We start from the raw sequence: 22,146 nt of genomic DNA, 5'->3' as shown, positions 1-22,146 counted from the left end.
AAAGTTGTATTTGCTTTTTTTTATTTTATAATGGTACTGCCTCTATTTATGTTAGTATCTTTTAACACGTTGTTGTTCTTTATCTATGTGCTGCTATCTTTCCAAGACAGTGGTAAGGAAGTATAAAGTAACAAAAAACAATCTCTGTGAAGACATTTTTCAATTGGACATTAGCATATGACATCAGCATATGAGTACGTTCATTTCATAGTAGGACCTTATTTTAGTTTTTTCATCAAAATTATTCAAACCTTGGTTTCCCCCCGCCTTTCTAGTTTTAAATGTATTTTCAGTCATTAACATTCTAAGATTCCGACAGCACTTGAAGGTAACACAATCCCCATGCTTTGTATATCTGTTCTCGTGCACATCCCATATTGTGGTTTCCAGCTGAATATTTGTCACAAAACATAGATTATAAATGGTATTCAATTAAGATGCATAACCACAACCAATAAACTGATGTGCTGTAATATCTGAAATGTAGGCTGATGTGTAAAATTAGAACAGAGGAGAGATGATTGATTAGCATCGAGTTGTAATAGGGCAGTGTTTGTGCTAATCAACCCTAACATCTGCACTACCAGATCAATACTAAATGAAGTGATCAAGTCCAACCCGCAATGTTTGATGATGGATTAATCCAATGTCCATCTAGGCATTACACATGCATTAGAGAAAACTACATATAAATCGATCACTTTATTGGCCTCTAATGTTTGAGCCTAAAATGTGTGTCTTGTTTGATGTATTGAAAAGTTATTTATGACAATTTGGACTGCAATTTCATGAATGGAAATAGAAACAATTGATTACAATTTGAACTCATACTGGTAAATGCCCAAAGAAGCTATTTAGCTCCTCCTGGTGGTGATTGTATGTAAATATAAACAGTTCGTTTTTCCATCCATACCTTTCGTACTTTACTTTCTAGATATGCACTATTATACTTTGGATTTACCTTCATTTTGTATGTGCATACTGTATATACACATGATAGTAGTACTATACTATAGTATAGTATAGCTTATACTATTTATTCTGAGCATCTGTAACACACACATGTGTTAAGCAGGGATTAAGCTCACTATAACTAAAATCGAAACTAGAGTTTTTGAGCTTCTTCATTCAAAATGAGACTTTAGAAAAAATACTTTTTAGTATGCCAACTGAAGGGATTTTATTTTACCATTTAAAATATATTAGTCATGAATGACATTAATTACCTTTCCAAAAATCCCAAGGTGGAACCTTTTAAACTCTAGGGGCTGCAAATACATGTACAACAATGTAGTTGAATAGATATACAATAATACAAAAAAGAAGATATTACTTTAGTTGCAAGTGGATTTTTATTTATTTTTGTTGAAAAACAAACAAACAAAAAAATCCATCAACGATTGAGCTGGCACAAACCAATGTGGCAGGTTTCATTGAACCCTGCTTGAGGCTCCAGGTTAATCATACAAAAAGAAAGTGGATTGCATACAAACACTGAAATGAGAGCTACACAGCAGAGTGAAATGTTTGTCCAGTTGTCTGTACGTTTCACATTATTGTTATTTGACCTCAAGTATTACTGCAATGTAGCCAAAGACAGAACTATTACAACACAAGCCTCTTGAAGTGTACTGCAACACGTTTAAGAATATTATGCCTGAATGCACCGTATTTTACTATGATTGGCAAATTAAATACAATACTTATTTTTCAACATGAAAGCTGTGCAGACTTTATCATTTTAATATGGGGAATGAATATGCCGCGGTTGTAAACTGTGAACGGAGAGCTTGATTACAAACATCGTAAACGTTTTTAAGGTAAATTTGATTACGTGTTGGGTACAATTTGAAATGTGTTTATCGGGTTTTCCTAAAGAAAACCATTATGTATAGTATATTCACTTTTTAACTGAATGTTGATGATACTTTCACCAACAACATTTTCTGTAACAGATTAGCAATTATGTTTTGTATTCAGTTTTTAACAGTTCCAACTGTGTACAGTGTTGTAGAAAGACAATTCCAGTTGTTGAACTCTCACATTAAAGTTATAACATCTTCATATTCACAACATGTTGTAAACAATACCAATGACGCGAACATCCAAACTTTACAATATGGATCAGTTTTATGAAAGCAGTAAAACCGAGTAACCAGCGCTCCTGCACAAATGCGTTCATGGAAGTATTTGTCCTGCAGAGTTTGTAAGTGTAAGCAGAAGCATAAATGTTTGCATGAAGGGTTACAGAGACACACAAATAAACTCACAGTTTATACTGAAAGATAAATCAGTCAAGCAAAATCAATTGTCAACAGTCAATGTCAAACAAGGTTAGATTGCACAAAAATGCACCAATAAATTGCAAACTACAGCATGATCGTACATGGGCCTAAGAACAAAAAACAATAGAAGATATGCATATACAGTATCTATATTATATACACACACATTTGGACATCCTTCACAACTACTCAGGAATCTAAACTGTACAATATATCTGCTTTAAGAACAGTTGCGCAAAATACCATTTTGATATAAAGTAATACTTTTTTTTACTTCTACAATGTACAAGTTCAAACTGTCCACACAATAAAATGCAAGCACAAGCCCTAAAAGGCCACAAAAGTGCATGTTATCAGGTCAGTTGGAAGCCACTGGAAGGAAGGACTGGCGTAAGAGTGGGAGCATCTCCACACTCAGACCCAGTGTCTTGCAAGATGAATTGTTAGTGGAGGGAAATCTGGAGTAGATAATAATTAATATACATGCAGGCACACACGAACCGCAGAGGCTCAAACACACACATTCTTAAAACATAGTCGGGTGAGAAAGTAACCCACGTGTTAAACCTACACTCACACTGTCACACACAAACAGGGAATGGGGGGATGATGAAACTTCCAACAACATTCTCCCGCTCCAACATTTCCCCACACCGTCACATTTTATTCAAGTAGTGGCACTCCAATAATAGATACTTTAGTCTTGGTACCTTTTGAACAATCACACACATCTCAGAAAATAGAGGATACGAAAGGACACGTTAGTCTCGTGTTTTTCACACAAGGTATTTAAAGACCTGTCCAGCGACTGTGTGCAGGCCGAAGCTGGCCTTCTTTGCCAATCTTATTTTGGTGTTAACAAATAAAAACTGTGGACACAGAAGGCCAACTTCACCCGAAGCAAGTCACTATCAGGCGTAGAGTTATAGAGCCATGGGGGAAACACTGAATATCAGCCTTTCATCCAAATCTTAAGAAACACAAGCCAGTTTCTGAGGCGTGTGTGGGAGTGACAGGCCGTCACAAGCTCATCTCTGTGGTTTCCTGTTTAAGGCAAGAAAGCTCACTGCTGTGATTAAACTTCAGGCCATCAATAGGGGGAGGGGGGCTGCAGTGTTGAGAGGGGAATGCTTGAAGCCACACTTTTTTGTAGTGCAAAGATGGTGACTTTAAAACAGACCCAAGTCTTTGTTTCCTGCTTCCTTCTGACATTCTGCTTACACGGCTAACTGCCAGTCGTCTGATGGTAAACTAGTCTCACAGCACTGAAGCAAGACCAGTGCAGACAAATAGTGCCAATAGAGAACCATTGACCTACATTAGTTTTAATTTCTCCTGTCCAATTGTAATTACCTCCAAGCATCCCCCTTTTAAAATATCATCGAGTGGAAAGGCAGTTTTTCAAGGGAAGGGTGCAAACTAAAACCTTTTTCAGTTAAGGCCACTGAATTGTGCTTAAATTATTGTATTTTTTAGGGGTGGCCTTAGTTTACAAGGGGCCAAACTCTGTATTTATACTGCCATTGCCTCATTTATTCTCCTATGACCTTTTTTTGGGAACTGTAGCCAACTCTATCGGTTTCAAGGATCTGACAAAGGGACCTGGAGGTGTTGATGCTGATATGGTGAAGAAAGGGATTTCCCTTCCTCCAATTTCCTCATCTTTTGTCTTTTTTTTTTTCTTCTGGTCCATTAGAGTATTATCGGTTTTCCTTTGGTCTTCATTTTAACATGTCGTCTAGCCTTCCCCCACCCAAGGGCTTTCTTCTCAGTCATTTGCTTATTGACTCCCTCTTTAAACGAGAAGGAGACGTACCTGGTGGGCTAACGGCCGAGCAAGTAGACCACCACCTCGTAGGTGAACATCATGATGGCCGTGTTGGGGATCTGTCTGACGAGGTGGGTGGTTAGGCCGTGGTAAAGCGCCCGGTATCCCTCCTCACGGGATACCAACAGCAGAGTCTGGAAGAAGGAGCGATACTTGCTGCCTTCCTCTCGTAGCCGTGTGCGGATTACCTCTGCGATTAGAGAGAAGTAGAAGAAAATTATGTTAAGGTCTCAAAAAAAAGGCTGCTATTTATTTATTAATCTTTTGGTATACTGATTTTCTATAAATAAGGTATAAGAGGTATTGATTTGTCCCAGAATGACTTCAGACAAAGGGTGTTTGAAGCGTTGCATTCAGCTGTGGGCTGTGCGTAGTCGGAGAATGACAGTGATATTTATAGCATAAGGGGAGCATCATATTTTCCAATACGAAAGTATGAGTCACTCTCTCACTATAAATGTTACATTCATAGTGAGAGATGCTTTTTTAGATGGTTTATCCCTTTAAACTATCAATGACTGTTTTTGAATGTATGTTTGTGTATAGATTAAACAACTAAAATATAATGTGTTGGCTGATGAGCTTGGTTTACAGTCTTAATGCTTTGCTACCTAAGCTTCTGTTACAATCCTATTAACAAAGGGCACAGGCGACCAGAGTCCCTAAGAGAGAGAAGTGGAGTAGAGGGATGTCTTTACAAAAACTACCCTGTGTTTAGGGAATAAAACTGCCTTTTTATAAATCGGAGATTGCAAGAGTAACATTGTGGTACTTTCTAAGGTACCTTAACCAATCATTCCCAGGCTCTTAAGGTCTTTATCCTCACATTAAAAGTGTTACTATTAATTCAGTTGCCAAAAATGTTTGATCAGGATTAATGGTTAGCTAACCGTGCCAACAGACAAATGACGGGATCTTTTCATTTCAAATACTTTAAATACTTTTGGTTTACATTATGGTTGTGTAAAGAAGAAACACCAGATTGTGTTGAATGCATTTCTACCGAGTAGATTTGGTTTAAAGCACATTCAAACTTTGAAAACATTTATCAAAACTAAAAAAAACGGCTTACACTTTGAAACAGAGAAGAACCGTGGTAAAACAAGGGCATATATTTCGGTATCTCTTTTTTAAGGTTCATGTCTTCAGAACTAGTTGGCTTGTGACGTGAGGAACTCAGAAAGTAATTTTTTTATGGAGTTAATGGTTTGGTCTTTTTAAGGGATCTTTGGTCATTTCATGCTACAAGAGACAGAAGGTTACCATGAGGGTAGGCGATGGAGGTGGCGCAGGTCTTGGAGGTGGCTGCTGCGAACATCATGGCCACAAAGTCTGAGGCTTCCTTCACAGTCTCTTCCTCTTTGTCCATGCTGGAGCGGGCCTTGTACTCCAGCAGTTTGCGTTTGATGTTCTCATAGATGACAAAGTGAATAACGGTCTCAGAGATGCCAGCGTATGAGGCTGACATTCCCCTGTAGAAGCCTCGCAGGCCGTCCATCTGGTAAACCCGCCGCACGCACTCAAAGGCGTTCATTCGCCGCTCACCCTTGTTTCTGGAATCATACAGAGACTTTTAATCCATGTCCAATAACAACATGATTTCATTTTCCTTTTTATTTATTATTATTAAAGTTTCCTCACCTGGTTTCCAGCTGCAGGCGGGTCTTGATCAGCCAGATGGGATTGGTGGCTGTGATGGCGGTGAACCCTGGGAATTTCAGAGGAGGACAGAGGTTGAGACAGAGGCACAGACATTTGGAAGAACACAATCTATTCTACTATATTACATATTCTATATTGCACAAGGACAATGAAAAGCACTTCACTAAACAGGATCAACTTCAGAGTTTTACTTTACTATGAGATATTTTATTACTATACAATATTTGTATATATTAAATCTTTTTTGAAAGATCAGAATTATTTTAGCTACAGACAAAAATGTATGTTTTCCCATTGATCCTCTTCATGTGAAATGCTACACAAGTGCATGTAAACAAAAGCTCTCTGACTGAAGTAAAGTATCTTAACGAACTAACTAACAGTGCATAAAGGCAGCAGCTGTGAGGGCTTTCTTTTCTCCATTTGTCATCTTAATAACTTTTCTAACTGAAACACTGGGAAATGAGGCCGAGCCGCAGAGTCGTTTCAGGCCTTTGAGTGAGGCAGATTGTTTATGATGCAGACTATTCATTTCCTTGAAATGATAATTAGAGCTCTTGTGTTTTTAATGAAATCATTTGCTATTGAAACATGAGCTCTTCTTAATGAGCTTACGGAGACGGTCTGTTTTTCTAATATCATTACTTTCAATGTGCTTTGAACACACAGAAGTATTGGCCTAATACAAGAAATTCATTCCACAACTTCGAGTCACAACACAGCTTTGATTATTTGATATCATTGGTTAGTCATTGCTATAAATGTTCTTTTAATTTTGGTTCTTCAATATGAATGTTCCATCTTTATTAGTCAATGAATGAACATATTTATGTTTATTCTGCGACTTTGAACAAAGCAGTAGTTAACTGGTTGGACACTAGAGACAGGCTGTAGGCCTGATACTAGCACCACTACAGGACAGAGAAACAAAATGGTGTCTGGAGGAGATTCTTCAATTATTCAGCAGGACTAAAGTGGAAAGTCTCAGACGGGAAATTTAGAGCCGACTTTTCATCCTGCTGGTGAGCAACACTGTTGACCATGTCAAGTAGCCTTCGGCCAATACAAATGTTAGCTTTGTTTTAAACCTGGGTCCCTCATTAATGGGGTCCCTGAAATTGCATTTAAAATGCACAGAGTATATACTAAGCAGATGTGAGTTTGTGCATGTGTTTGTTTGAGTTATTTAAGGTTGAGGATGTTATTTTATTTTTATCAAGTAGAAACGCTGGGAAATGTACAGTAAGTAAAGTTTGATGTGTGGTGTGTGAAGCTAACTAATGATCACTTTGTATCCCTAAGAAATGGCACAAAGTCTCTCTAAAAGTTTCTGATACGAAAGATGTAACAGTAAGAAATAAAAACATGGCCATTGCAGAAAAGAGCTAAGACGAAGGCAAGTCTAGAAAGAGACCTGTCACATCTAGTGATTCAATGCAACACTGCCCTACGTTAAGGCAACGGCGTGAAGAAGAGAGGAAGACACAGGTCTGTTGAAGAGAAGGAGAGAAGAACAAAAAGAGGAAGAAGAAAAAAGAGGGAAGTAGAAGGAAGTAGCGTCTATGGCGTGTACTCACGAAGGAGGGGCAAAGCTCCTCCAGCTCTTCCCCGCTGCAGCTAGTAGCCTGCAGATATGGGGGGCACAGATGGCGGGGGTCTCCCACCCAATCACGCAGGGGTGAAAGCTTTACAGTAAAACCCTAAAATAGACACAGGCTTTTCTGTACCACAATCGCACACAAGCAGCAGTCAAATCCACCCCCAACCCCACCAACCAACCACCCACCCTTTAATTGACTCTTAGTTATAGAATTAAGTTGTTTTCAATTTCTTTTACTTACAGTTGATAATTCCCTTTATTCTTTTTATCAACTAGAATAAAGAAAATGTTGACTGAACACAAGCCAACCCAATCCAAAACTCCAGCTCCATTTCACCAGAGTGAGGTAAATACACAAGTACAAAGGAAGACAATTTAATTGAGGATGTATTCTTAATAATAATTTTGCTATTATCAGTTAATGAATAATATATATATATATATATTAGGTTAATAATTAAATCAGATGCATACTGAAATAATGTAGAAAATTAAAAGAGGCAGGTGGAAATGCTAACCTTGTCGTTGAGACTGAAAGCGGTGGACAATGGTGATGAAAGTAGTGACATATTTGTATGAATATGTGATGACAAAAGGAAGTGGTTGATCATAGGAAAGTGAATGAATGGGGTGGAACAGTGAGTCAGCCAGCACCAAATATCTGGGCCAAACCTCATTCTGGAAAAACTGGGATCAATTTAAATATAACGCTAGTCCTTAAAAATGTGGAGAGAAATATGTCTCTAGGGAGTGAGGCTTATAGAAAACACATCAAATAACAAGTCCTCTCCAATGTCGAACAAAAGGACTCTAGAAATCGCAACCTCAAAACGGTTTTCCAAAGTTACTGAATGACACCAAGTAGTGGTTTTGATTTATATTTTAAAGATGAATTTTTAACCGAGGCAGATTCAATGTAGCTGTTAATGGGTAATTTAAGTTGATGATATGAATACTTTTAGTTAAATATGTTAATTGATCATGTATTTTTGTCCTTGCATGTTTATGCTTAGCATTTTTTGCTGCTCGTTTACAACATGGCTTGTCTCGATAGGACAACATGTCTCAATGGATAAGTGATATGTGTACAAATATGAAAGATGAAAACCTTTTTCATCGTGACTTCATCTGAACCAATAACGCATGACTAAAAAGGTCTCTATGTAACTGTATGTATGGAACAAAGTAACTCCAGAAATACTCAAAGTAAATCACAGTTGGCAGATTAAATAAGCCATGAAGAACACACATAAAGGTATTTAAGCCTCTGTGAGGAGCCTCATCTGCAGGTGGGCAGGCTGCTGCATGTCTGCAGTATGGCCTTTTATAGCCACATCATCTTTGTGTTCCTCCAGAGGATGTTAACCTACATATATGGAAGGACAATATGCTCTAAATTAACTCCAGGTCTAAATCTAAAATTGGGACTAGCCTCCCTTACTTTTCAAAGTCAAAGGGACGTCGTAAGAGGCAGTGACTTCACAAAGTTAGTGAGGCTTTCTTTAACCCTGCATTAAATATTTGCACATACACAACAAATGTATCTGTGCAGCAACTGTGAAATAAATGAGTACTGCAGTACAACTACAGAGGTTTGTATTATTCAGATCTACGGATAAATGAATGCAACAGCTACACTGATGACTAAATGTGTGTAGCATAAAGAAACAAAAACACTAAACTGACTTTTCTATATGGTCTGTTAAAGTTTGCCCAACTCCATAACATGTTGTTTCTTTACTGCATATTGCACACATACAAGTAAAAATTTGTGTTTTTTAAACTGGTGCCAATACTGTTGAGGTAAGTTTGTGAAGGAATAATCTTTATTTAAAAAAAAAAAGTTCAACCAATAAAAAAAAAGAGGAAGCAATGTCAACATGATTTCCCTTAAGAATACATGTCAAAGAAATGAGTCCGTAATTGTTTTGATGCATGGAAAAGACAAAATGTAGCACATCAATTACCACCTATAACCTGTGGCAGTGACAAGGTTAGCATTTCTTTGGTGCTGACAACATCAAATCCAGATTATGTGTCATAGCTTTAACTTTACTATGTTTATGAAACAAGGGGAAGGGGAGGTGTTTGTCAAAACTAAGAAATAACAAGCCTTAAAATAAGATCCTAAAACTACAGACCAGCAGCTAACACGGTGCCATAAGCAATGATCACAAATGAATAACCATTATGAACTGTCTAATATTCATAAAAATCACCATGGTTTTCATCATACCAGTATAAAGAAATGGGATGCTACCTGCCGTGTCCGCCCGAGTGCCAGGGGCCCCAGTTGACCTTTGGGGGCTGTGCTCTCTCCTCTATACACACAGAGCAAAGAAGGGGGCCCAGACCACACTGTTCAAGTAACAACTGTGATGTTAAACCATTTACAGTCTTCTGGAGACGCTTCAAAATTAAATAAAAAGAGGATGAGAGGGCAAGGAGGAAATAAAAAATAATGGAGGACATGGGGGACAAAAGGGCTAAGAGAGGAGGAAAGCACAACCTAAACTTTGAGGACCGTGAGGTTTGTCAAACAAATACAAATATATACGTGTTATAAATACCAGCAGTGGCACATTATAGCCTCAATTGTCTCGATACCGGGTTTCATTTGCATCAAAGTCTAAGAATGCTGATATAGCGTGTGTCTCCTCAACTATACTCTATGTTGCCTGGCAAGGCAGCCATGAACATACAAGATGGTTTGTTTATAAACTGCGTTGAAAAAACTTCAACTCAGGGTCGAAAAAAGCGGTCAAAATAATTGGCGTTTTTTCTTCTATTATCCAATTGGTTTGATTGAGAGGCGGGCCTCCTTTGGATGCTGTTGATTGATAGCCAGAGCCATATGACTTTACGAACCGAAGTTACCATGATCTGAACAGAAAACAGCCCGGAGGTAAGGAGTTAGTATGGTACTTGAGATTTTGTGTTAGTTGTTTTTGTCAACTTAAACTGTATAATTACAAGTGTACCATTTATGGTTTCTTTTAAGCTAGCCCTTAAACTCTATCAGTGGTTGCGTAGCATTGATCAGCAGAAAACACTTTGCCTGGTCTTCTTGAATAAAACAAAGCAGGGTGGTGCGTATTCTGATCAGGACCACAGTAAAAGTTAAATTCATCTTTAATGGAAGGTTTTGTTTCACAGTACACGCAGTGAGGCTGTTTTCATCACAATCAAGGTCGAGGTCAGTTTGATCCTGAGAGTCTTAAATTGTGCTTTCTGATAAACCACCTATAGTTTATATTTCATAGTTCCATAGATAAAACATCTTCGTAATAATGCCTACTTGTAAAATATATCATATATTAGATCTTGCATGCTTTTTGATATTCACAAGCTTTTAATTTGTGAAAATCCCACCAGCCTACACATGTATATTAAGAGGGGGGTAAAGGGGATGGGGGTGATGGGAAACTCTGGGGTATTTGAACTTGTGAAAGTGATGAAGAGTAAACTGTCTGATGAAGACAAACTGAATAAGTCTTTAACATGTTTTTTTTATAAAACCCATCAGTGATTTACACTGCCCAGGCAGACAGACAGCAGAGATAACGCTCAGCGACAGACAGGGACACACAGACAGAAGGGGGAGGGGGGGAACCATCTTTACCTGCCAGTCCAGCCGACACCATGTGCACCTGGGTAGAGTCCGGCTCCAGCACGCCATTCAGCTTCTCCTTGGCTGTCGAATAGGCCCCAAAGTAGATCGCTCTGTTGCAAATAATCAGAACAATAATCAACCTCTAGACTCTATAAACAATACATTTACAATAAAAAGTGTATGATAGGTATCATGGTTTAAACCATGAGTTAAGCAAATAAAAACAAATAGACACAAACACAGAAAAAAATATTATGGCAAGATTTTAATACAGAATATCATTAAGTTAAGTAAGTGCATTATATATGAAACCATTATTTGAATTGCCTGAATTAGTACTGCCAAAAGTGAACGTGAGGGCGTGCAATAGAGTTAAGCCAAGCTAATATGTATCTGTGTGTGTGCGCGCTCTCAATCTCAATGAACGCTGCTTCTCACTAAATAAAATCACCGGATTTACTCAACATTTGGAGTGGAATTAAACCCAATGACCTTGACTCCCTGCCCTCCTTCTCAAGAGCATTCATGCACAACATAATGCCGATCGGCACATGAGAGACGATTTATGTGTGTGTTTGACCCTCTATGTGTATATGCATCTCTCATATGTAATACGTGATGCTGTTGTTGCAAGCAGTGTGTGTGAGTGTGAGTGTGAGTGTGAGTGTGAGTGTGAGTGTGAGTGTGTGTGTGTGTGTGTGTGTGTGTGTGTGTGTGTGTGTGTGTGTGTGTGTGTGTGTGTGTGTGTGTGTGTGTGTGTGTGTGTGTGTGTTTCTTCTAAACGCCAGCAGCAGGCCCAGTGGACTGAGCTTTCATTAGCATCATGAGATTTTTTTTTAGCTCTCCAGCGACAGACTACTGCTTCCTTATTAAAACAGGAGAAGATAGCTCTGTAGCCAAGCAACCCAGGCCTTTCTTGTAGACAAATAAAAATGCAATAAATGAAATGTATTTGATTGTGTCTGAATCCTCATCTCAATCTAAATTGGTGTTTAAATAGAAAATAAATGACATCTTATGTTGCCATACATCTTCAACACCAAGCATTGATCCAATAGTTTCAATTTGGCAATTTGTTATTATCATCCAGTGAAATCTCTACTAGTATGATACCAGAAGGCTGAACTAGGGAATCTAGCTGCTCCGAGTAATTAGTGATAATTTAAAATATATTTTTTAAGATATCCTGAATGTGGCAATAAAGTAATAAAAAAGGGTTTACATTAAATTATTTAAACAAATATGTAGTTGAAAGTGATACAGCTTCAGTTAGGTGGTTGGAAATCATGTAATACATCCATAACCAAATGTGATGATATACTGTATCTGTAATTTTACACAGCATGTTAAGATTTATATTAATATGGTTATATATTTTAGCAGGGAAAACATGTCCTCAAGTGGTTCTTATACCCACATGCAAAACAGCCGGAAATCTCATATGTTGCCATTGAGTTCATCAGGGTGACTTGTTATGCAACAATATCTTCCTATAGCATTTTGCTATCGCTGTCGTGACCAGAAAACAAGCTGCCATTTCCAAAGCTGGAGAACTAGCCCACGGGAATGATACACACACGCACACACACATGGGGACATTTATTATCCCTCTGAGAGTCTGAGCCACACAGATTGAGACAGCGTAGAAAGTGCAGGACCCAGAGGAGAGGACAATTCTGATTTAATCTATGCCAAGAATGACAACACGGTGAAACAAAGGTGAGAATAAGAATATGGAAAGGATGACTCAGATGGAGATTGAGTCCAAAACGAACCAACGGGAAGAGAGCGACAATGACCATGTGATGCAGCCGTAGCCAGGGAGAACTAGACAGGTCAGGGGGGGGATTATTCACGAACACAGCTCTCCCAATAGGAACTCCATTGTGATGATACACATCAACATCAACAACAGTCACATGGTCAGAGCGTCACAGCTGCCTGCTGTTGATGAGGTTTCATTCAGACTCTGATTGACTGAGTTCAGGCTGTTATGTAACCCTGACCAGCCAAGCTAACCGAGAGGGAAACAACTAATTTCTCTGTGGGATTTAAAGACCAGATTGCTGGCCTCCTATTATTGCTACCAACATAAGCTCTGAATGAGCCGGGAGAAAATAAGAAGATCAGGCAGGAGCAAATACATGCCTCAACACAAATATGTGCCCATGTTTGATATGACATGTCAAGTAAATTATGGAGAAGTTATTTATATTCTTTAATCTATAAGTCTTGCTGGTGCTGGAATAGTGGTTCTTTCTTAAGGTTTGTCATAAAAATCTAAGATTGTGTTCACTACTTTGCTGGTTATCAGACATGCAAGTTATGGTTTAGGGCTAGGTTTGAATCTTATTTTCTATTATATTTGTTTTGGCTTGATTATATAAAACATGTACACAGAACATAATTAAAAACTAAAGAAAAAATAATAATGGTAAACATGTATAAGCAACTTTCTATAAGCAACATACATCTTAGTCCTAATCTGACCCTATAGTAATCAACTTTCATGTGGTGGTGCAGGTGAAGGTGCAGGTTAAGATAAGTAGGAGAAGACATGCAACACACCAAGAATACTGTAGATAATACTGAACATACCTGGACGGTGCCACACCCACGATGTTTGGGCCCAGTCCTCTGAGGAGTGAACGAGGTCCCTCTTTCTCTAGAATCAACCTGTAGAGAATTAAAGATTTGAATTCATGTTCTATTGGTTATTCCAGCGTAATACAGAACTAGTATACAGTATTTTTAACAACAAGCATGAAATAAAACGTATACCATTGGGTTATTATTCATGGGAATGGCTAGAGAATAAATATATACCAATTAATACAACTAATGTCTGTCTGATAGATATAAAATACAATTTGAACAAAAAATAAACAGCAAGCCAGTTTCTGCAAAAATGCTGGCGCTAGCTTATTATTTTTCATTTTTTTCATGTAACCCTCACCAAAAAAGCCAATTACTATGTTTCCCAAAATATCAAACTATTACTGTAAGAAAATTACAATTTATTGTGTGTGAGTTACACACACACAGTAGATATTTATCTCACAGTCATATGTAAAAAAACTCCCTTACATGCTATAAGATCACAGAAAATGAACAGAGCTAATAGAGGATGTTTATAGGGCACCATGGGAAAGTGCCCTTAGCATGTGGACAGGAAGTTATAACATTTTGGGCAATCTGCCAGGACCTGACACTCAGTACAGCCTGACATTACACGCTGGGTCACTATCAACATACTGGGTCACCCAAAATAAAGGAAACGGCCGGTGTCTTGTGTCAGGTGGTGTTTATATCATGACAGCTCAAATCGTCTGTTGTCACCTGAGTTCAAAGAGCGGTCTCCAACACTAACCTAGATAACCTCAGTACGGTTTATGGTTGACCTTCTTTCACCGCACGTTTTCACATAAACGGTGATGTAAAGTGTGTTCAAACAAAAGCTGTTCTGGCAAGTAATACGAGACGAGAAAAACGAGAAAAGTAGTCCTCTGGGCTAGATAATAAACTGGTCCTTTGGGGTAGATTAAATTCCCAAGATTTGAGCCTTCCCACACAATTAAAAGAAGACACAGCCCATTATATCCTGGAGGAGCTATATAGCTGTATTTTGTCCTGGATGTGAGTTCTGGAAGGTATTGTTAATATATCCATATTATAATAATGTAGTGATATGAGGGTACACACTGAGTAAGATTTTGGATATTCTGATATTGTAATATGGCACAAGTGCAGTTCCTCGTTTTAAAGGCTGCATTAAAGTAGAGTTCTAGCATTTATCCACATTATATCCACATTACTGATAATTTTGTATCAACAATTGCAGTGTGCTGATATTTTGTGAAAGCACTAATAGTGGACTCTACATTGACAACAATAACATTGATATTTGATATTCTGTTTACCGCCCAGCCCTAGTTTGTGGGTTCAGCTTTCCTATTCTGAATATAAGATCTCTGCTCATTGCGAAATACTTCAACCCAAAAGGGACTGAATAAAATACATCTCTTAAAATACACACAAATGACAGCAGCCTCCACAATCCCAAAACGTAAATCCTAAACTAACACACTGCACCAAAATGGAACAGTGCCTGCACCTCACTGCACGTTGACCCACTTTTGACTCGTGTGGGTTTTTTCCTTTCCTTGCTACACCGTCCTTCCCTCTTCTGCCCTGCTCTGCTCTGTATCGAGTAATGGTGGTGTACAGTTTCTGCAAGTGGCTTTTCATATCAAGGACAACACAAGAAGCATTTATAACATAGCCTTGTTAAAGCAGGCAAACGGACAAAGACATACACCATTTAGTGCAACAGCAAGGGAGAAAACCTATTTTTCTTTGCCAAACAAATGTGAGAACAACTACTTCTGGTTAAAATGTGTAATGTTGGTGACGATTAAGCCCTTCTGTCGAATTGTGAAAGAGCAAGATAGCAATATGCTGGAAAATCTGACTTCCACAGTAATTACCTATGCTAAAAATAATTGCGAGGTGAAACATGATCATGTGGTCCAGGATTCCTACATTGCAATATAATTAATGCAAGCTTTTGGGTGGAAAGTTTTACACACAGCAGCTTGTGCATTATGCAATATGTTTAACACAGTGTGACAGTCATGGTAATATGTTGCCAGCGAACAATAATGGACAACTAAGTAGCTAAGTTGTACATTTACTTTACCACCGTTAATGCCCCAGTGACCAAGAGTAATTACAGCCCAGTGGTATTCAGTTGGTTCAAAATAAAAACCTAACCAAAGTTGGATTCCCCTACTTCCACTTCCCATCTTTGTGTCATTTTAGATTATTTAATGATAATAGGAAGGGCATATCGTGTGACAAAAAGGGAACCATTTACTGTGTATTTCTTATATTGGTTTTCAATTATTCATTTGGAAAAAGTACCAGAAACAGTCAGTGGTTTACGTTTGGAATGATTCTTAAAATGGTTGGTTGTGGATTGTGCTGTTTTCTAACTAAGGAAATAGTTAAAGAGATCCAAAAACAGTAGTCTAAAAAACTTGGCTAAAAACATGCTTAACCCACTTGGCTACGCTAATGTAACCTTTCTTCTCCTGGAGCATTTAAGGAGTCATGAGGAGGAAAGTAATTATCCTTTAACATGCATATTTGTTCTTAAACCCACAGGAAGATTACAGGTCAAACAACCAATTTCACTATTACTGTGGATTCACTGTACAGTACCAAAGCCCTGCCCATCTTGGTCAGTGACAGACAAGTTCAACAACTGACATGGACGTTTGTTGTGACAACAAACAGAGAGTGTGCCACAGCTTTGACAGGCTTATTACAAAACTAACCAGGACCTTCACTTTGGGTCTTTCAGACCTTCTTCCTTTCTGCTACTTTGCACATTCAGTGCATGAATAATTCAAAGAAGAATAACTGCAAAAAATGCTTTTTAATAGACATGTCTTTGCCTGAATTTGTGCTGCTGATTTGTTACTGTAGCTCATAGCTTATCAAAATGGTATGGTTGAAAGTTAGTACAAATCCCATTTAGAGTAATTCTCCTTACTTGAGACAGTGCAGAGGCCCTGGTGGAGCGACACGGGCCACACTGGCTCCATTGACGGTGTTGAGCTGGACTTCAGAGATGTAGAAAGTGACGGAGGAGGACTGCAGTCTGGTCTTCACAACCTCCAGAGGACAAGTCACAATTGCGCCCACTGTGCCACCACATCTAAAAGAATGTAGGGAAGGGGCGCAGGAAGAAAGGGTGCAGAAACAAAGGGTGCAGAAACAAAGGTGAAAATAAATCACAACGCTCTGCTTAAGCATGTACATTGATAAAAACTGAGAGGGGCCTAATCAAATGAATGATAATTAAATAACAACAAATTCATCACATATCCAATATTACTTGTATTTTGTTTTCATTTTGACTTCTTAAATGTAATGTCATCTTTAAAAGGTTTCTATAATAGGATGCATTATTATATTTGTTCAAAGTATCATCTATATTTGGCCTATTTCCTCAGCAAGTTCTCTTGTTTTATTCCATCCTATAATACTGATGTTCCAAACCAACGGTAACACAATCTGTTTTTCCTTCTAGCACTAAAAGTATCCAGGAGCAGGCAAACATCCACACACTATTGTTGTGATGTGCAAGATACTCAATCCGAAAAGCTGCCAGCTACAGTAAGAGAACTTCACCATGGCTGAGTGGAGCTGTAGCGACTTTGCTGAATGTTGCCATCGGAGAAGGCAAGAATGAGTTGTCGTGAAAAATATACTGTTGTTAAGCTGACTCCCTGAACTCCTACACATATGATCACACCGTAAATATAAAGATGACTGACTGAAGACAAAACATTAAAAGCCAAAGTATTCAGCCAATGAAGTTGTCCCTCAATATGTAGCATTGTATTATCCTATTAATGTATTATGTTTATATCAGTACTTTATTCTTATGTTCCCATGGCTACCAGATGTAACCTTAAAACAATAGTCATCGTCAATCACCTCAGTGTTCAGGATTTTATTTTAGACAGAGCTTCACAATCAAACCAGCACAAAGCTAGAAAGTGCTTGTTTACTGCCATGGTGAAAAACCACACAAATATTCTACACGTCAAGTTAAGTGAATAAATGATATAATTAATAAATACAACTAAATAGCTGTAGGCTACTGCTACGGTGGTAAATGGTGCATCCTAGCTGTTAGTTGTGAAATCATCCTAGCTGTTAGTTGTGAAATCATCCAGCTGCAGTCTCTTTTCAGTTACACCAGCTATATTTACCTTTCAAAAGACCGAGCCACATTCATGCTGCTCACAGGCAGCCGTGACCCTTAGCCTACTTTCAGAGCTACGCTGTCTGCTGCATGTGTGTCTGCCTCACTTGGCCGCCAGAGGAAACACTGTGTTCAGGTCTTGAGCTCAGGTATTTAGGGAAAGTAAAAGTGATTTTGCTGTTACTGACACTTCATTTTATTTATCTTATCAAACTATTAGGTTCTTAACATGGCTAATTTCTGGAGTGGAGGAGCAGCACTGCTGTTGTTGACGCTGCTACTTCAGTAAATTAACGAAAGAGCAGCAAGAAGGCCGGAAATAAAATGATTGTTTTCAAAATAAAAGCGTAATCTCTTGCTGGTTGACAAAAATAAGTCTATGTTTTAACACATTTATAAACAAAAAATAGTTGTAACTACTAAGGTGTATAGCCCAAGTCACCCCTTAGCCAAAACTTGCTCTCTAGGTCAAATTAGTGTGAATATTTTACTTTGCAAACTGTCATATTTTGAAATGTTAACAGGAAGTTGAGTTTGATTCGACCTTTTGGCACTGGCGTGCATAAATGACAGGTTAGTAGGACATGCACGCGCTGCACATACAATCGGTTATGTGTATTTAACATTAGCCAGATCAATCAAACGATGAATTATGTTTTAAATGTATGAAATAACATGTGTAAAGTAATGTGTTACTCTAACTTACCCTCCAGCGAACAGATGAACCAGTGTGTCCCTTTGGCTCATTATTTAGCACTCCCTGCCAGGCAGCGCACCTCAGGGCTGCGGCAAAGGGTCAAACACGAGCTTGGCTCCCGTCTCTTCCCGATGCTTTCCTCCTCCAAGGCGATGTACCCGTCGATGGGCAAATTTCGTCGATGATGAACCAGCGGCGGGGCGAGTCTGCGTTGATTCAGACTGCAGTGGGCCGACAAACCCCCCTCTGTCGCTCTCGGCTTGCTCAGGTTCGCCTCTCACAAAGATAGCTGTTTATCTTCGACTTAACAACCGGAGAGCTGCGAGCTGGCCGGGCTAACAGCTGGAAAAGGAATATCTCAGCTCTAACGAACAGTTTTATGGCACATCCACGGGTTAGTCTCGATTATCTCCTCTGCTTTCATCGCTGCAGCGAGAGGGAAGGAGGCAGAGCTCATAGTACTTACTGTACAATCATAGGCTGGAATACAGACGCTGCTATTGGTCAATCTGGCCCCTGACGTCACGGACCTGAACATGCACTGTTCGCATGTTTAGAGATGACTCAATCAGAGATGATTTATGCTGCAAACCTTTCTCTATCATGGTTTACGAAATATATATAGAGCTGTGACACATTTTGGGATCAAAGTCATTGGACAAGAACAGGTATATATGTCTATGGTTGTCTCATTGATACAAAGATAAAAGTAAAACAGCCACAACAATAAAACAACATAGATTAGGCCGAATAAACATCTTTACAATATTTGAAGGTTTATAAAGCAATTGTAGGTAATATTGCATACTGATGCTAATACCCGAGATTGTGTAATGGCCTAATGGCATTATCGGATTTGGGGGATTTTTTGCATCAATGTAATGATTCAATTCAGCCAATTTCCTGGATTATCGGTTTATTTAACCTTTATAACGTTTATGACTTAAATTTCACAATGATAAAGGCTACAATATAACAATATTAAAATAAAATTGAAGATTGGAAAATATGTTTTTTCTACTTTGACACTTTACTTTTGTGAAAATTCTGCTAATTAAAACAGTAGAGTAAAACACATCGAATCTCATACGGACAAAACACATTGAAACACAATTACATAAACAATGCACAATATAAGCTTCATTAAAAGAGACCCTAGGTAGGCCTACTTGATGCAAGGACTGAATCAAGGTTTAACGGGTATTAAATGCTATGAGTTTCACCCAGTATGAATGTGAAAGTCAAGGATGCTCTAATTCACACCCTTAACCCTCCAATAGCTGGAAGTCAGCTCTTTAATCTTGCTGTCACTGTTTCAAATACAGTGTAAAAAAATACAATGCTAAGGGTTTGGCTTTGAAGACTTTAAGCTTTTCCCTTTGACAAACACTGGCAAAGCTCCAACGTCGGGATTTGAGGTCCAAATCTTTACATGTACTCTAATATGATAAAGTATACTCTGTTAAATGTATGGATGAAATCAAGCCACTGTTTTGGGGATATTTTTTATAGTTGAATCAAGCTTTTAAATAAGAGCATTTACTTATTCAATATAATCAGGGGTACTTTAAATTAGAAAATGCTCTATGTATGTTCTTTGTCTTTTGCTATTGGGTGTAGCTAACCCCTAATGCGTGTTAAAGTGCACTGTGATAGCACTTAGCATGGCAGGGGACATGCAGTTTAATTATCTTTCCCCAATAAGTCTGCCTTTACTACATGCTTATTCATCTGAAAGATGCTAACCAATGACCTGACTGCACTCAGAATAGTCAGTTGGTGATTTAATAATGGAGCTGAACGAGTACGCACAGTTTTTTAATTAGGAGCACAGTATGACAAGTTGGAGTCATGTGCATGGTTTCACTGTTCACATTTGTAGAGTAAAAACTAATAATGTAATGTCCTGCATTAGAGAGGTTATGAAAGTCTCATGACTAGGATGGCGGTGGAAAGAGTGATTTGGTGTCAGGTGAAAAGGTGCGGTGTGCCTCTTGTTGTTACGCAATACCAAATTAAGATGGAATGAATGGGTTTGCTTGAATATATTACACTGGGTTTTTGTATGGACAAGCCATCTTATTTATTTATTTGTTGGATATTATATCACAGGCACTGGCAATTTCTACAATGCAATTACCAGTTATCTACATTTGTATTTCCCTCAAGATTATATGAAAACCAATGAACCCAAGGCATGTCAACTCTGCTGAAGTGCTTTATATCTTCAGAAAACTATCTCATATTTGATGGCCTTTAATAGCTGGATTGTGATAAAGTAAATGGTCTCAAGAGTATGTCCTGATTGACAATTGGGAATTGAATATACATGTGTAGTGGGAGAAAGGCAGCAGGGTCAAATTAGTTCTCACAAGGACAAGCGTGCATTGGAAAATGAGAGAAACTGAATTAGTGCCTTCTGCTGGTGCTCATGAGGACTACTGATGACCGTTTAAAGGATCACGAGATGGAACTGCAGGGTTTGAATTATACTGTTATTGAAAGCCAAACGCTGGGAATAAGTTTGACAATCTGTCTACCTCTCTGTTTCCATCACTATCCCTCCATCTCTCTCTGTAATCCATACTGTAGGTTCATTATGTAACACAACTTATACCGGTATATTATTGGGTATTTCGTGTCAATCTTCACAATCCCTAGGTCAAGATGTCTAAATGTGACCCATATATCTAACTCAAACACTATAAACAGTTTATTATTGTCTAAATATACGTTACTATTCTTCAGATATTTCAATTAGCAAAACTGCACTTGTGAAAAATACGCTTTACATGCAGTTTTCTTTGGCTTTCCTAGCAGCTGAAGAGAGAGATAAGCGTTACAACAGATAAAGCCGACGCTGATTCACATATTTTTCGGGAGAAATGACTGCAGTAGCACGCTGGAATCATCATACTGACAATGACATTTTCTAATGTGACTAACACACTGTTGCAACTTGTTGTATCTCCTCTATGTCAAGTAAACAGTTTAAAACCTCGTCTATCAGCCTCAGAAACTCCCTTGTGACAGCAGCAATGGATCATGAAACGAATAAGTAACCATCAAAAACTCATCAACTGAATTTTACTGTTAAATATTTCAGAAAGAATGTATTATGTAAAAGTGACTTTGTTTTGTATTTAATACATGTGTGATGAGTAAATGGACTGTGTGCATTTGTGTTCCAGTCAATGTTAAAGTTCACTATCATTCATGTCTCACGCGGAGAGGTAGTGTCTCATGATTTCTGTTGGACTTTGGCCAAACAGAGGGGCAGAATAACTAACGAGAACCACGCTTTGAGGTGTGTGTGTGTGTGTGTGTGTGTGTGTGTGTGTGTGTGTGTGTGTGTGTGTGTGTGTGTGTGTGTGTGTGTGTGTGTGTGTGTGTGTGTGTGTGTGTGTGTGTGTGTGTGTGTGTGTGTGTGTGTGTGTGTGTGTGTGTGTGTGTCTCTGATGATCCCGACTAATAGATTACGCTCACCTTTTTATCAGTTTTTGGGTTCAAAGTAGAATGAAAGGAAGAGGCCGGGTTAAAGGTTAATGCAAAAATAGATATTGTTTAACTAATGGTTAACAATTACACGTTGGAGGTCTATTTTAGTTCACACAAATGGGACATTTTAAAATGTTCCAAAATATCTTGGTCTTTTTTTGCATATCTGTGACAAAATACTCACT

The 22,146-nt window shown here is 38.4% G+C and overlaps 1 protein-coding gene across 1 annotated transcript; it reads right to left on the bottom strand.

Moving 5' to 3' along the window:
* Positions 1-1,333: 1,333 nt before the first annotated feature.
* slc25a36a (solute carrier family 25 member 36a) lies at positions 1,334-21,527 on the bottom strand. Its single transcript, XM_079648286.1, has 7 exons — positions 18,473-21,527; positions 16,546-16,710; positions 13,587-13,664; positions 10,998-11,098; positions 5,755-5,821; positions 5,377-5,666; positions 1,334-4,303 (listed from the first exon to the last, which is right to left on the bottom strand). Exons 1-7 carry the CDS (start codon positions 18,511-18,513, stop codon positions 4,110-4,112), a joined length of 936 nt encoding a protein of 311 aa, XP_079504412.1. The 5' UTR covers positions 18,514-21,527; the 3' UTR covers positions 1,334-4,109.
* Positions 21,528-22,146: the final 619 nt, after the last annotated feature.

This window comes from Notothenia rossii, assembly GCF_949606895.1.
Source record: "Notothenia rossii genome assembly, chromosome: 9".
NCBI lineage: Eukaryota > Metazoa > Chordata > Actinopteri > Perciformes > Nototheniidae > Notothenia > Notothenia rossii.
This window is presented reverse-complemented; position numbering and strand designations above follow the sequence as displayed.

Bases quoted from the DNA above. Each gene is read 5' to 3' on its own strand.
- slc25a36a (XM_079648286.1), bottom strand. From the start codon at position 18,513: ATGAGCCAAAGGGACACACTGGTTCATCTGTTCGCTGGAGG. The intron at 13,665-16,545 runs GTAAGGAGAATT...AATTCTCTACAG, and splicing joins GGGCCTCTGCACTGTCTCAA to GTTGATTCTAGAGAAAGAGG. The intron at 4,304-5,376 runs GTAACCTTCTGT...CTCTAATCGCAG, and splicing joins CTCCATCGCCTACCCTCATG to AGGTAATCCGCACACGGCTA.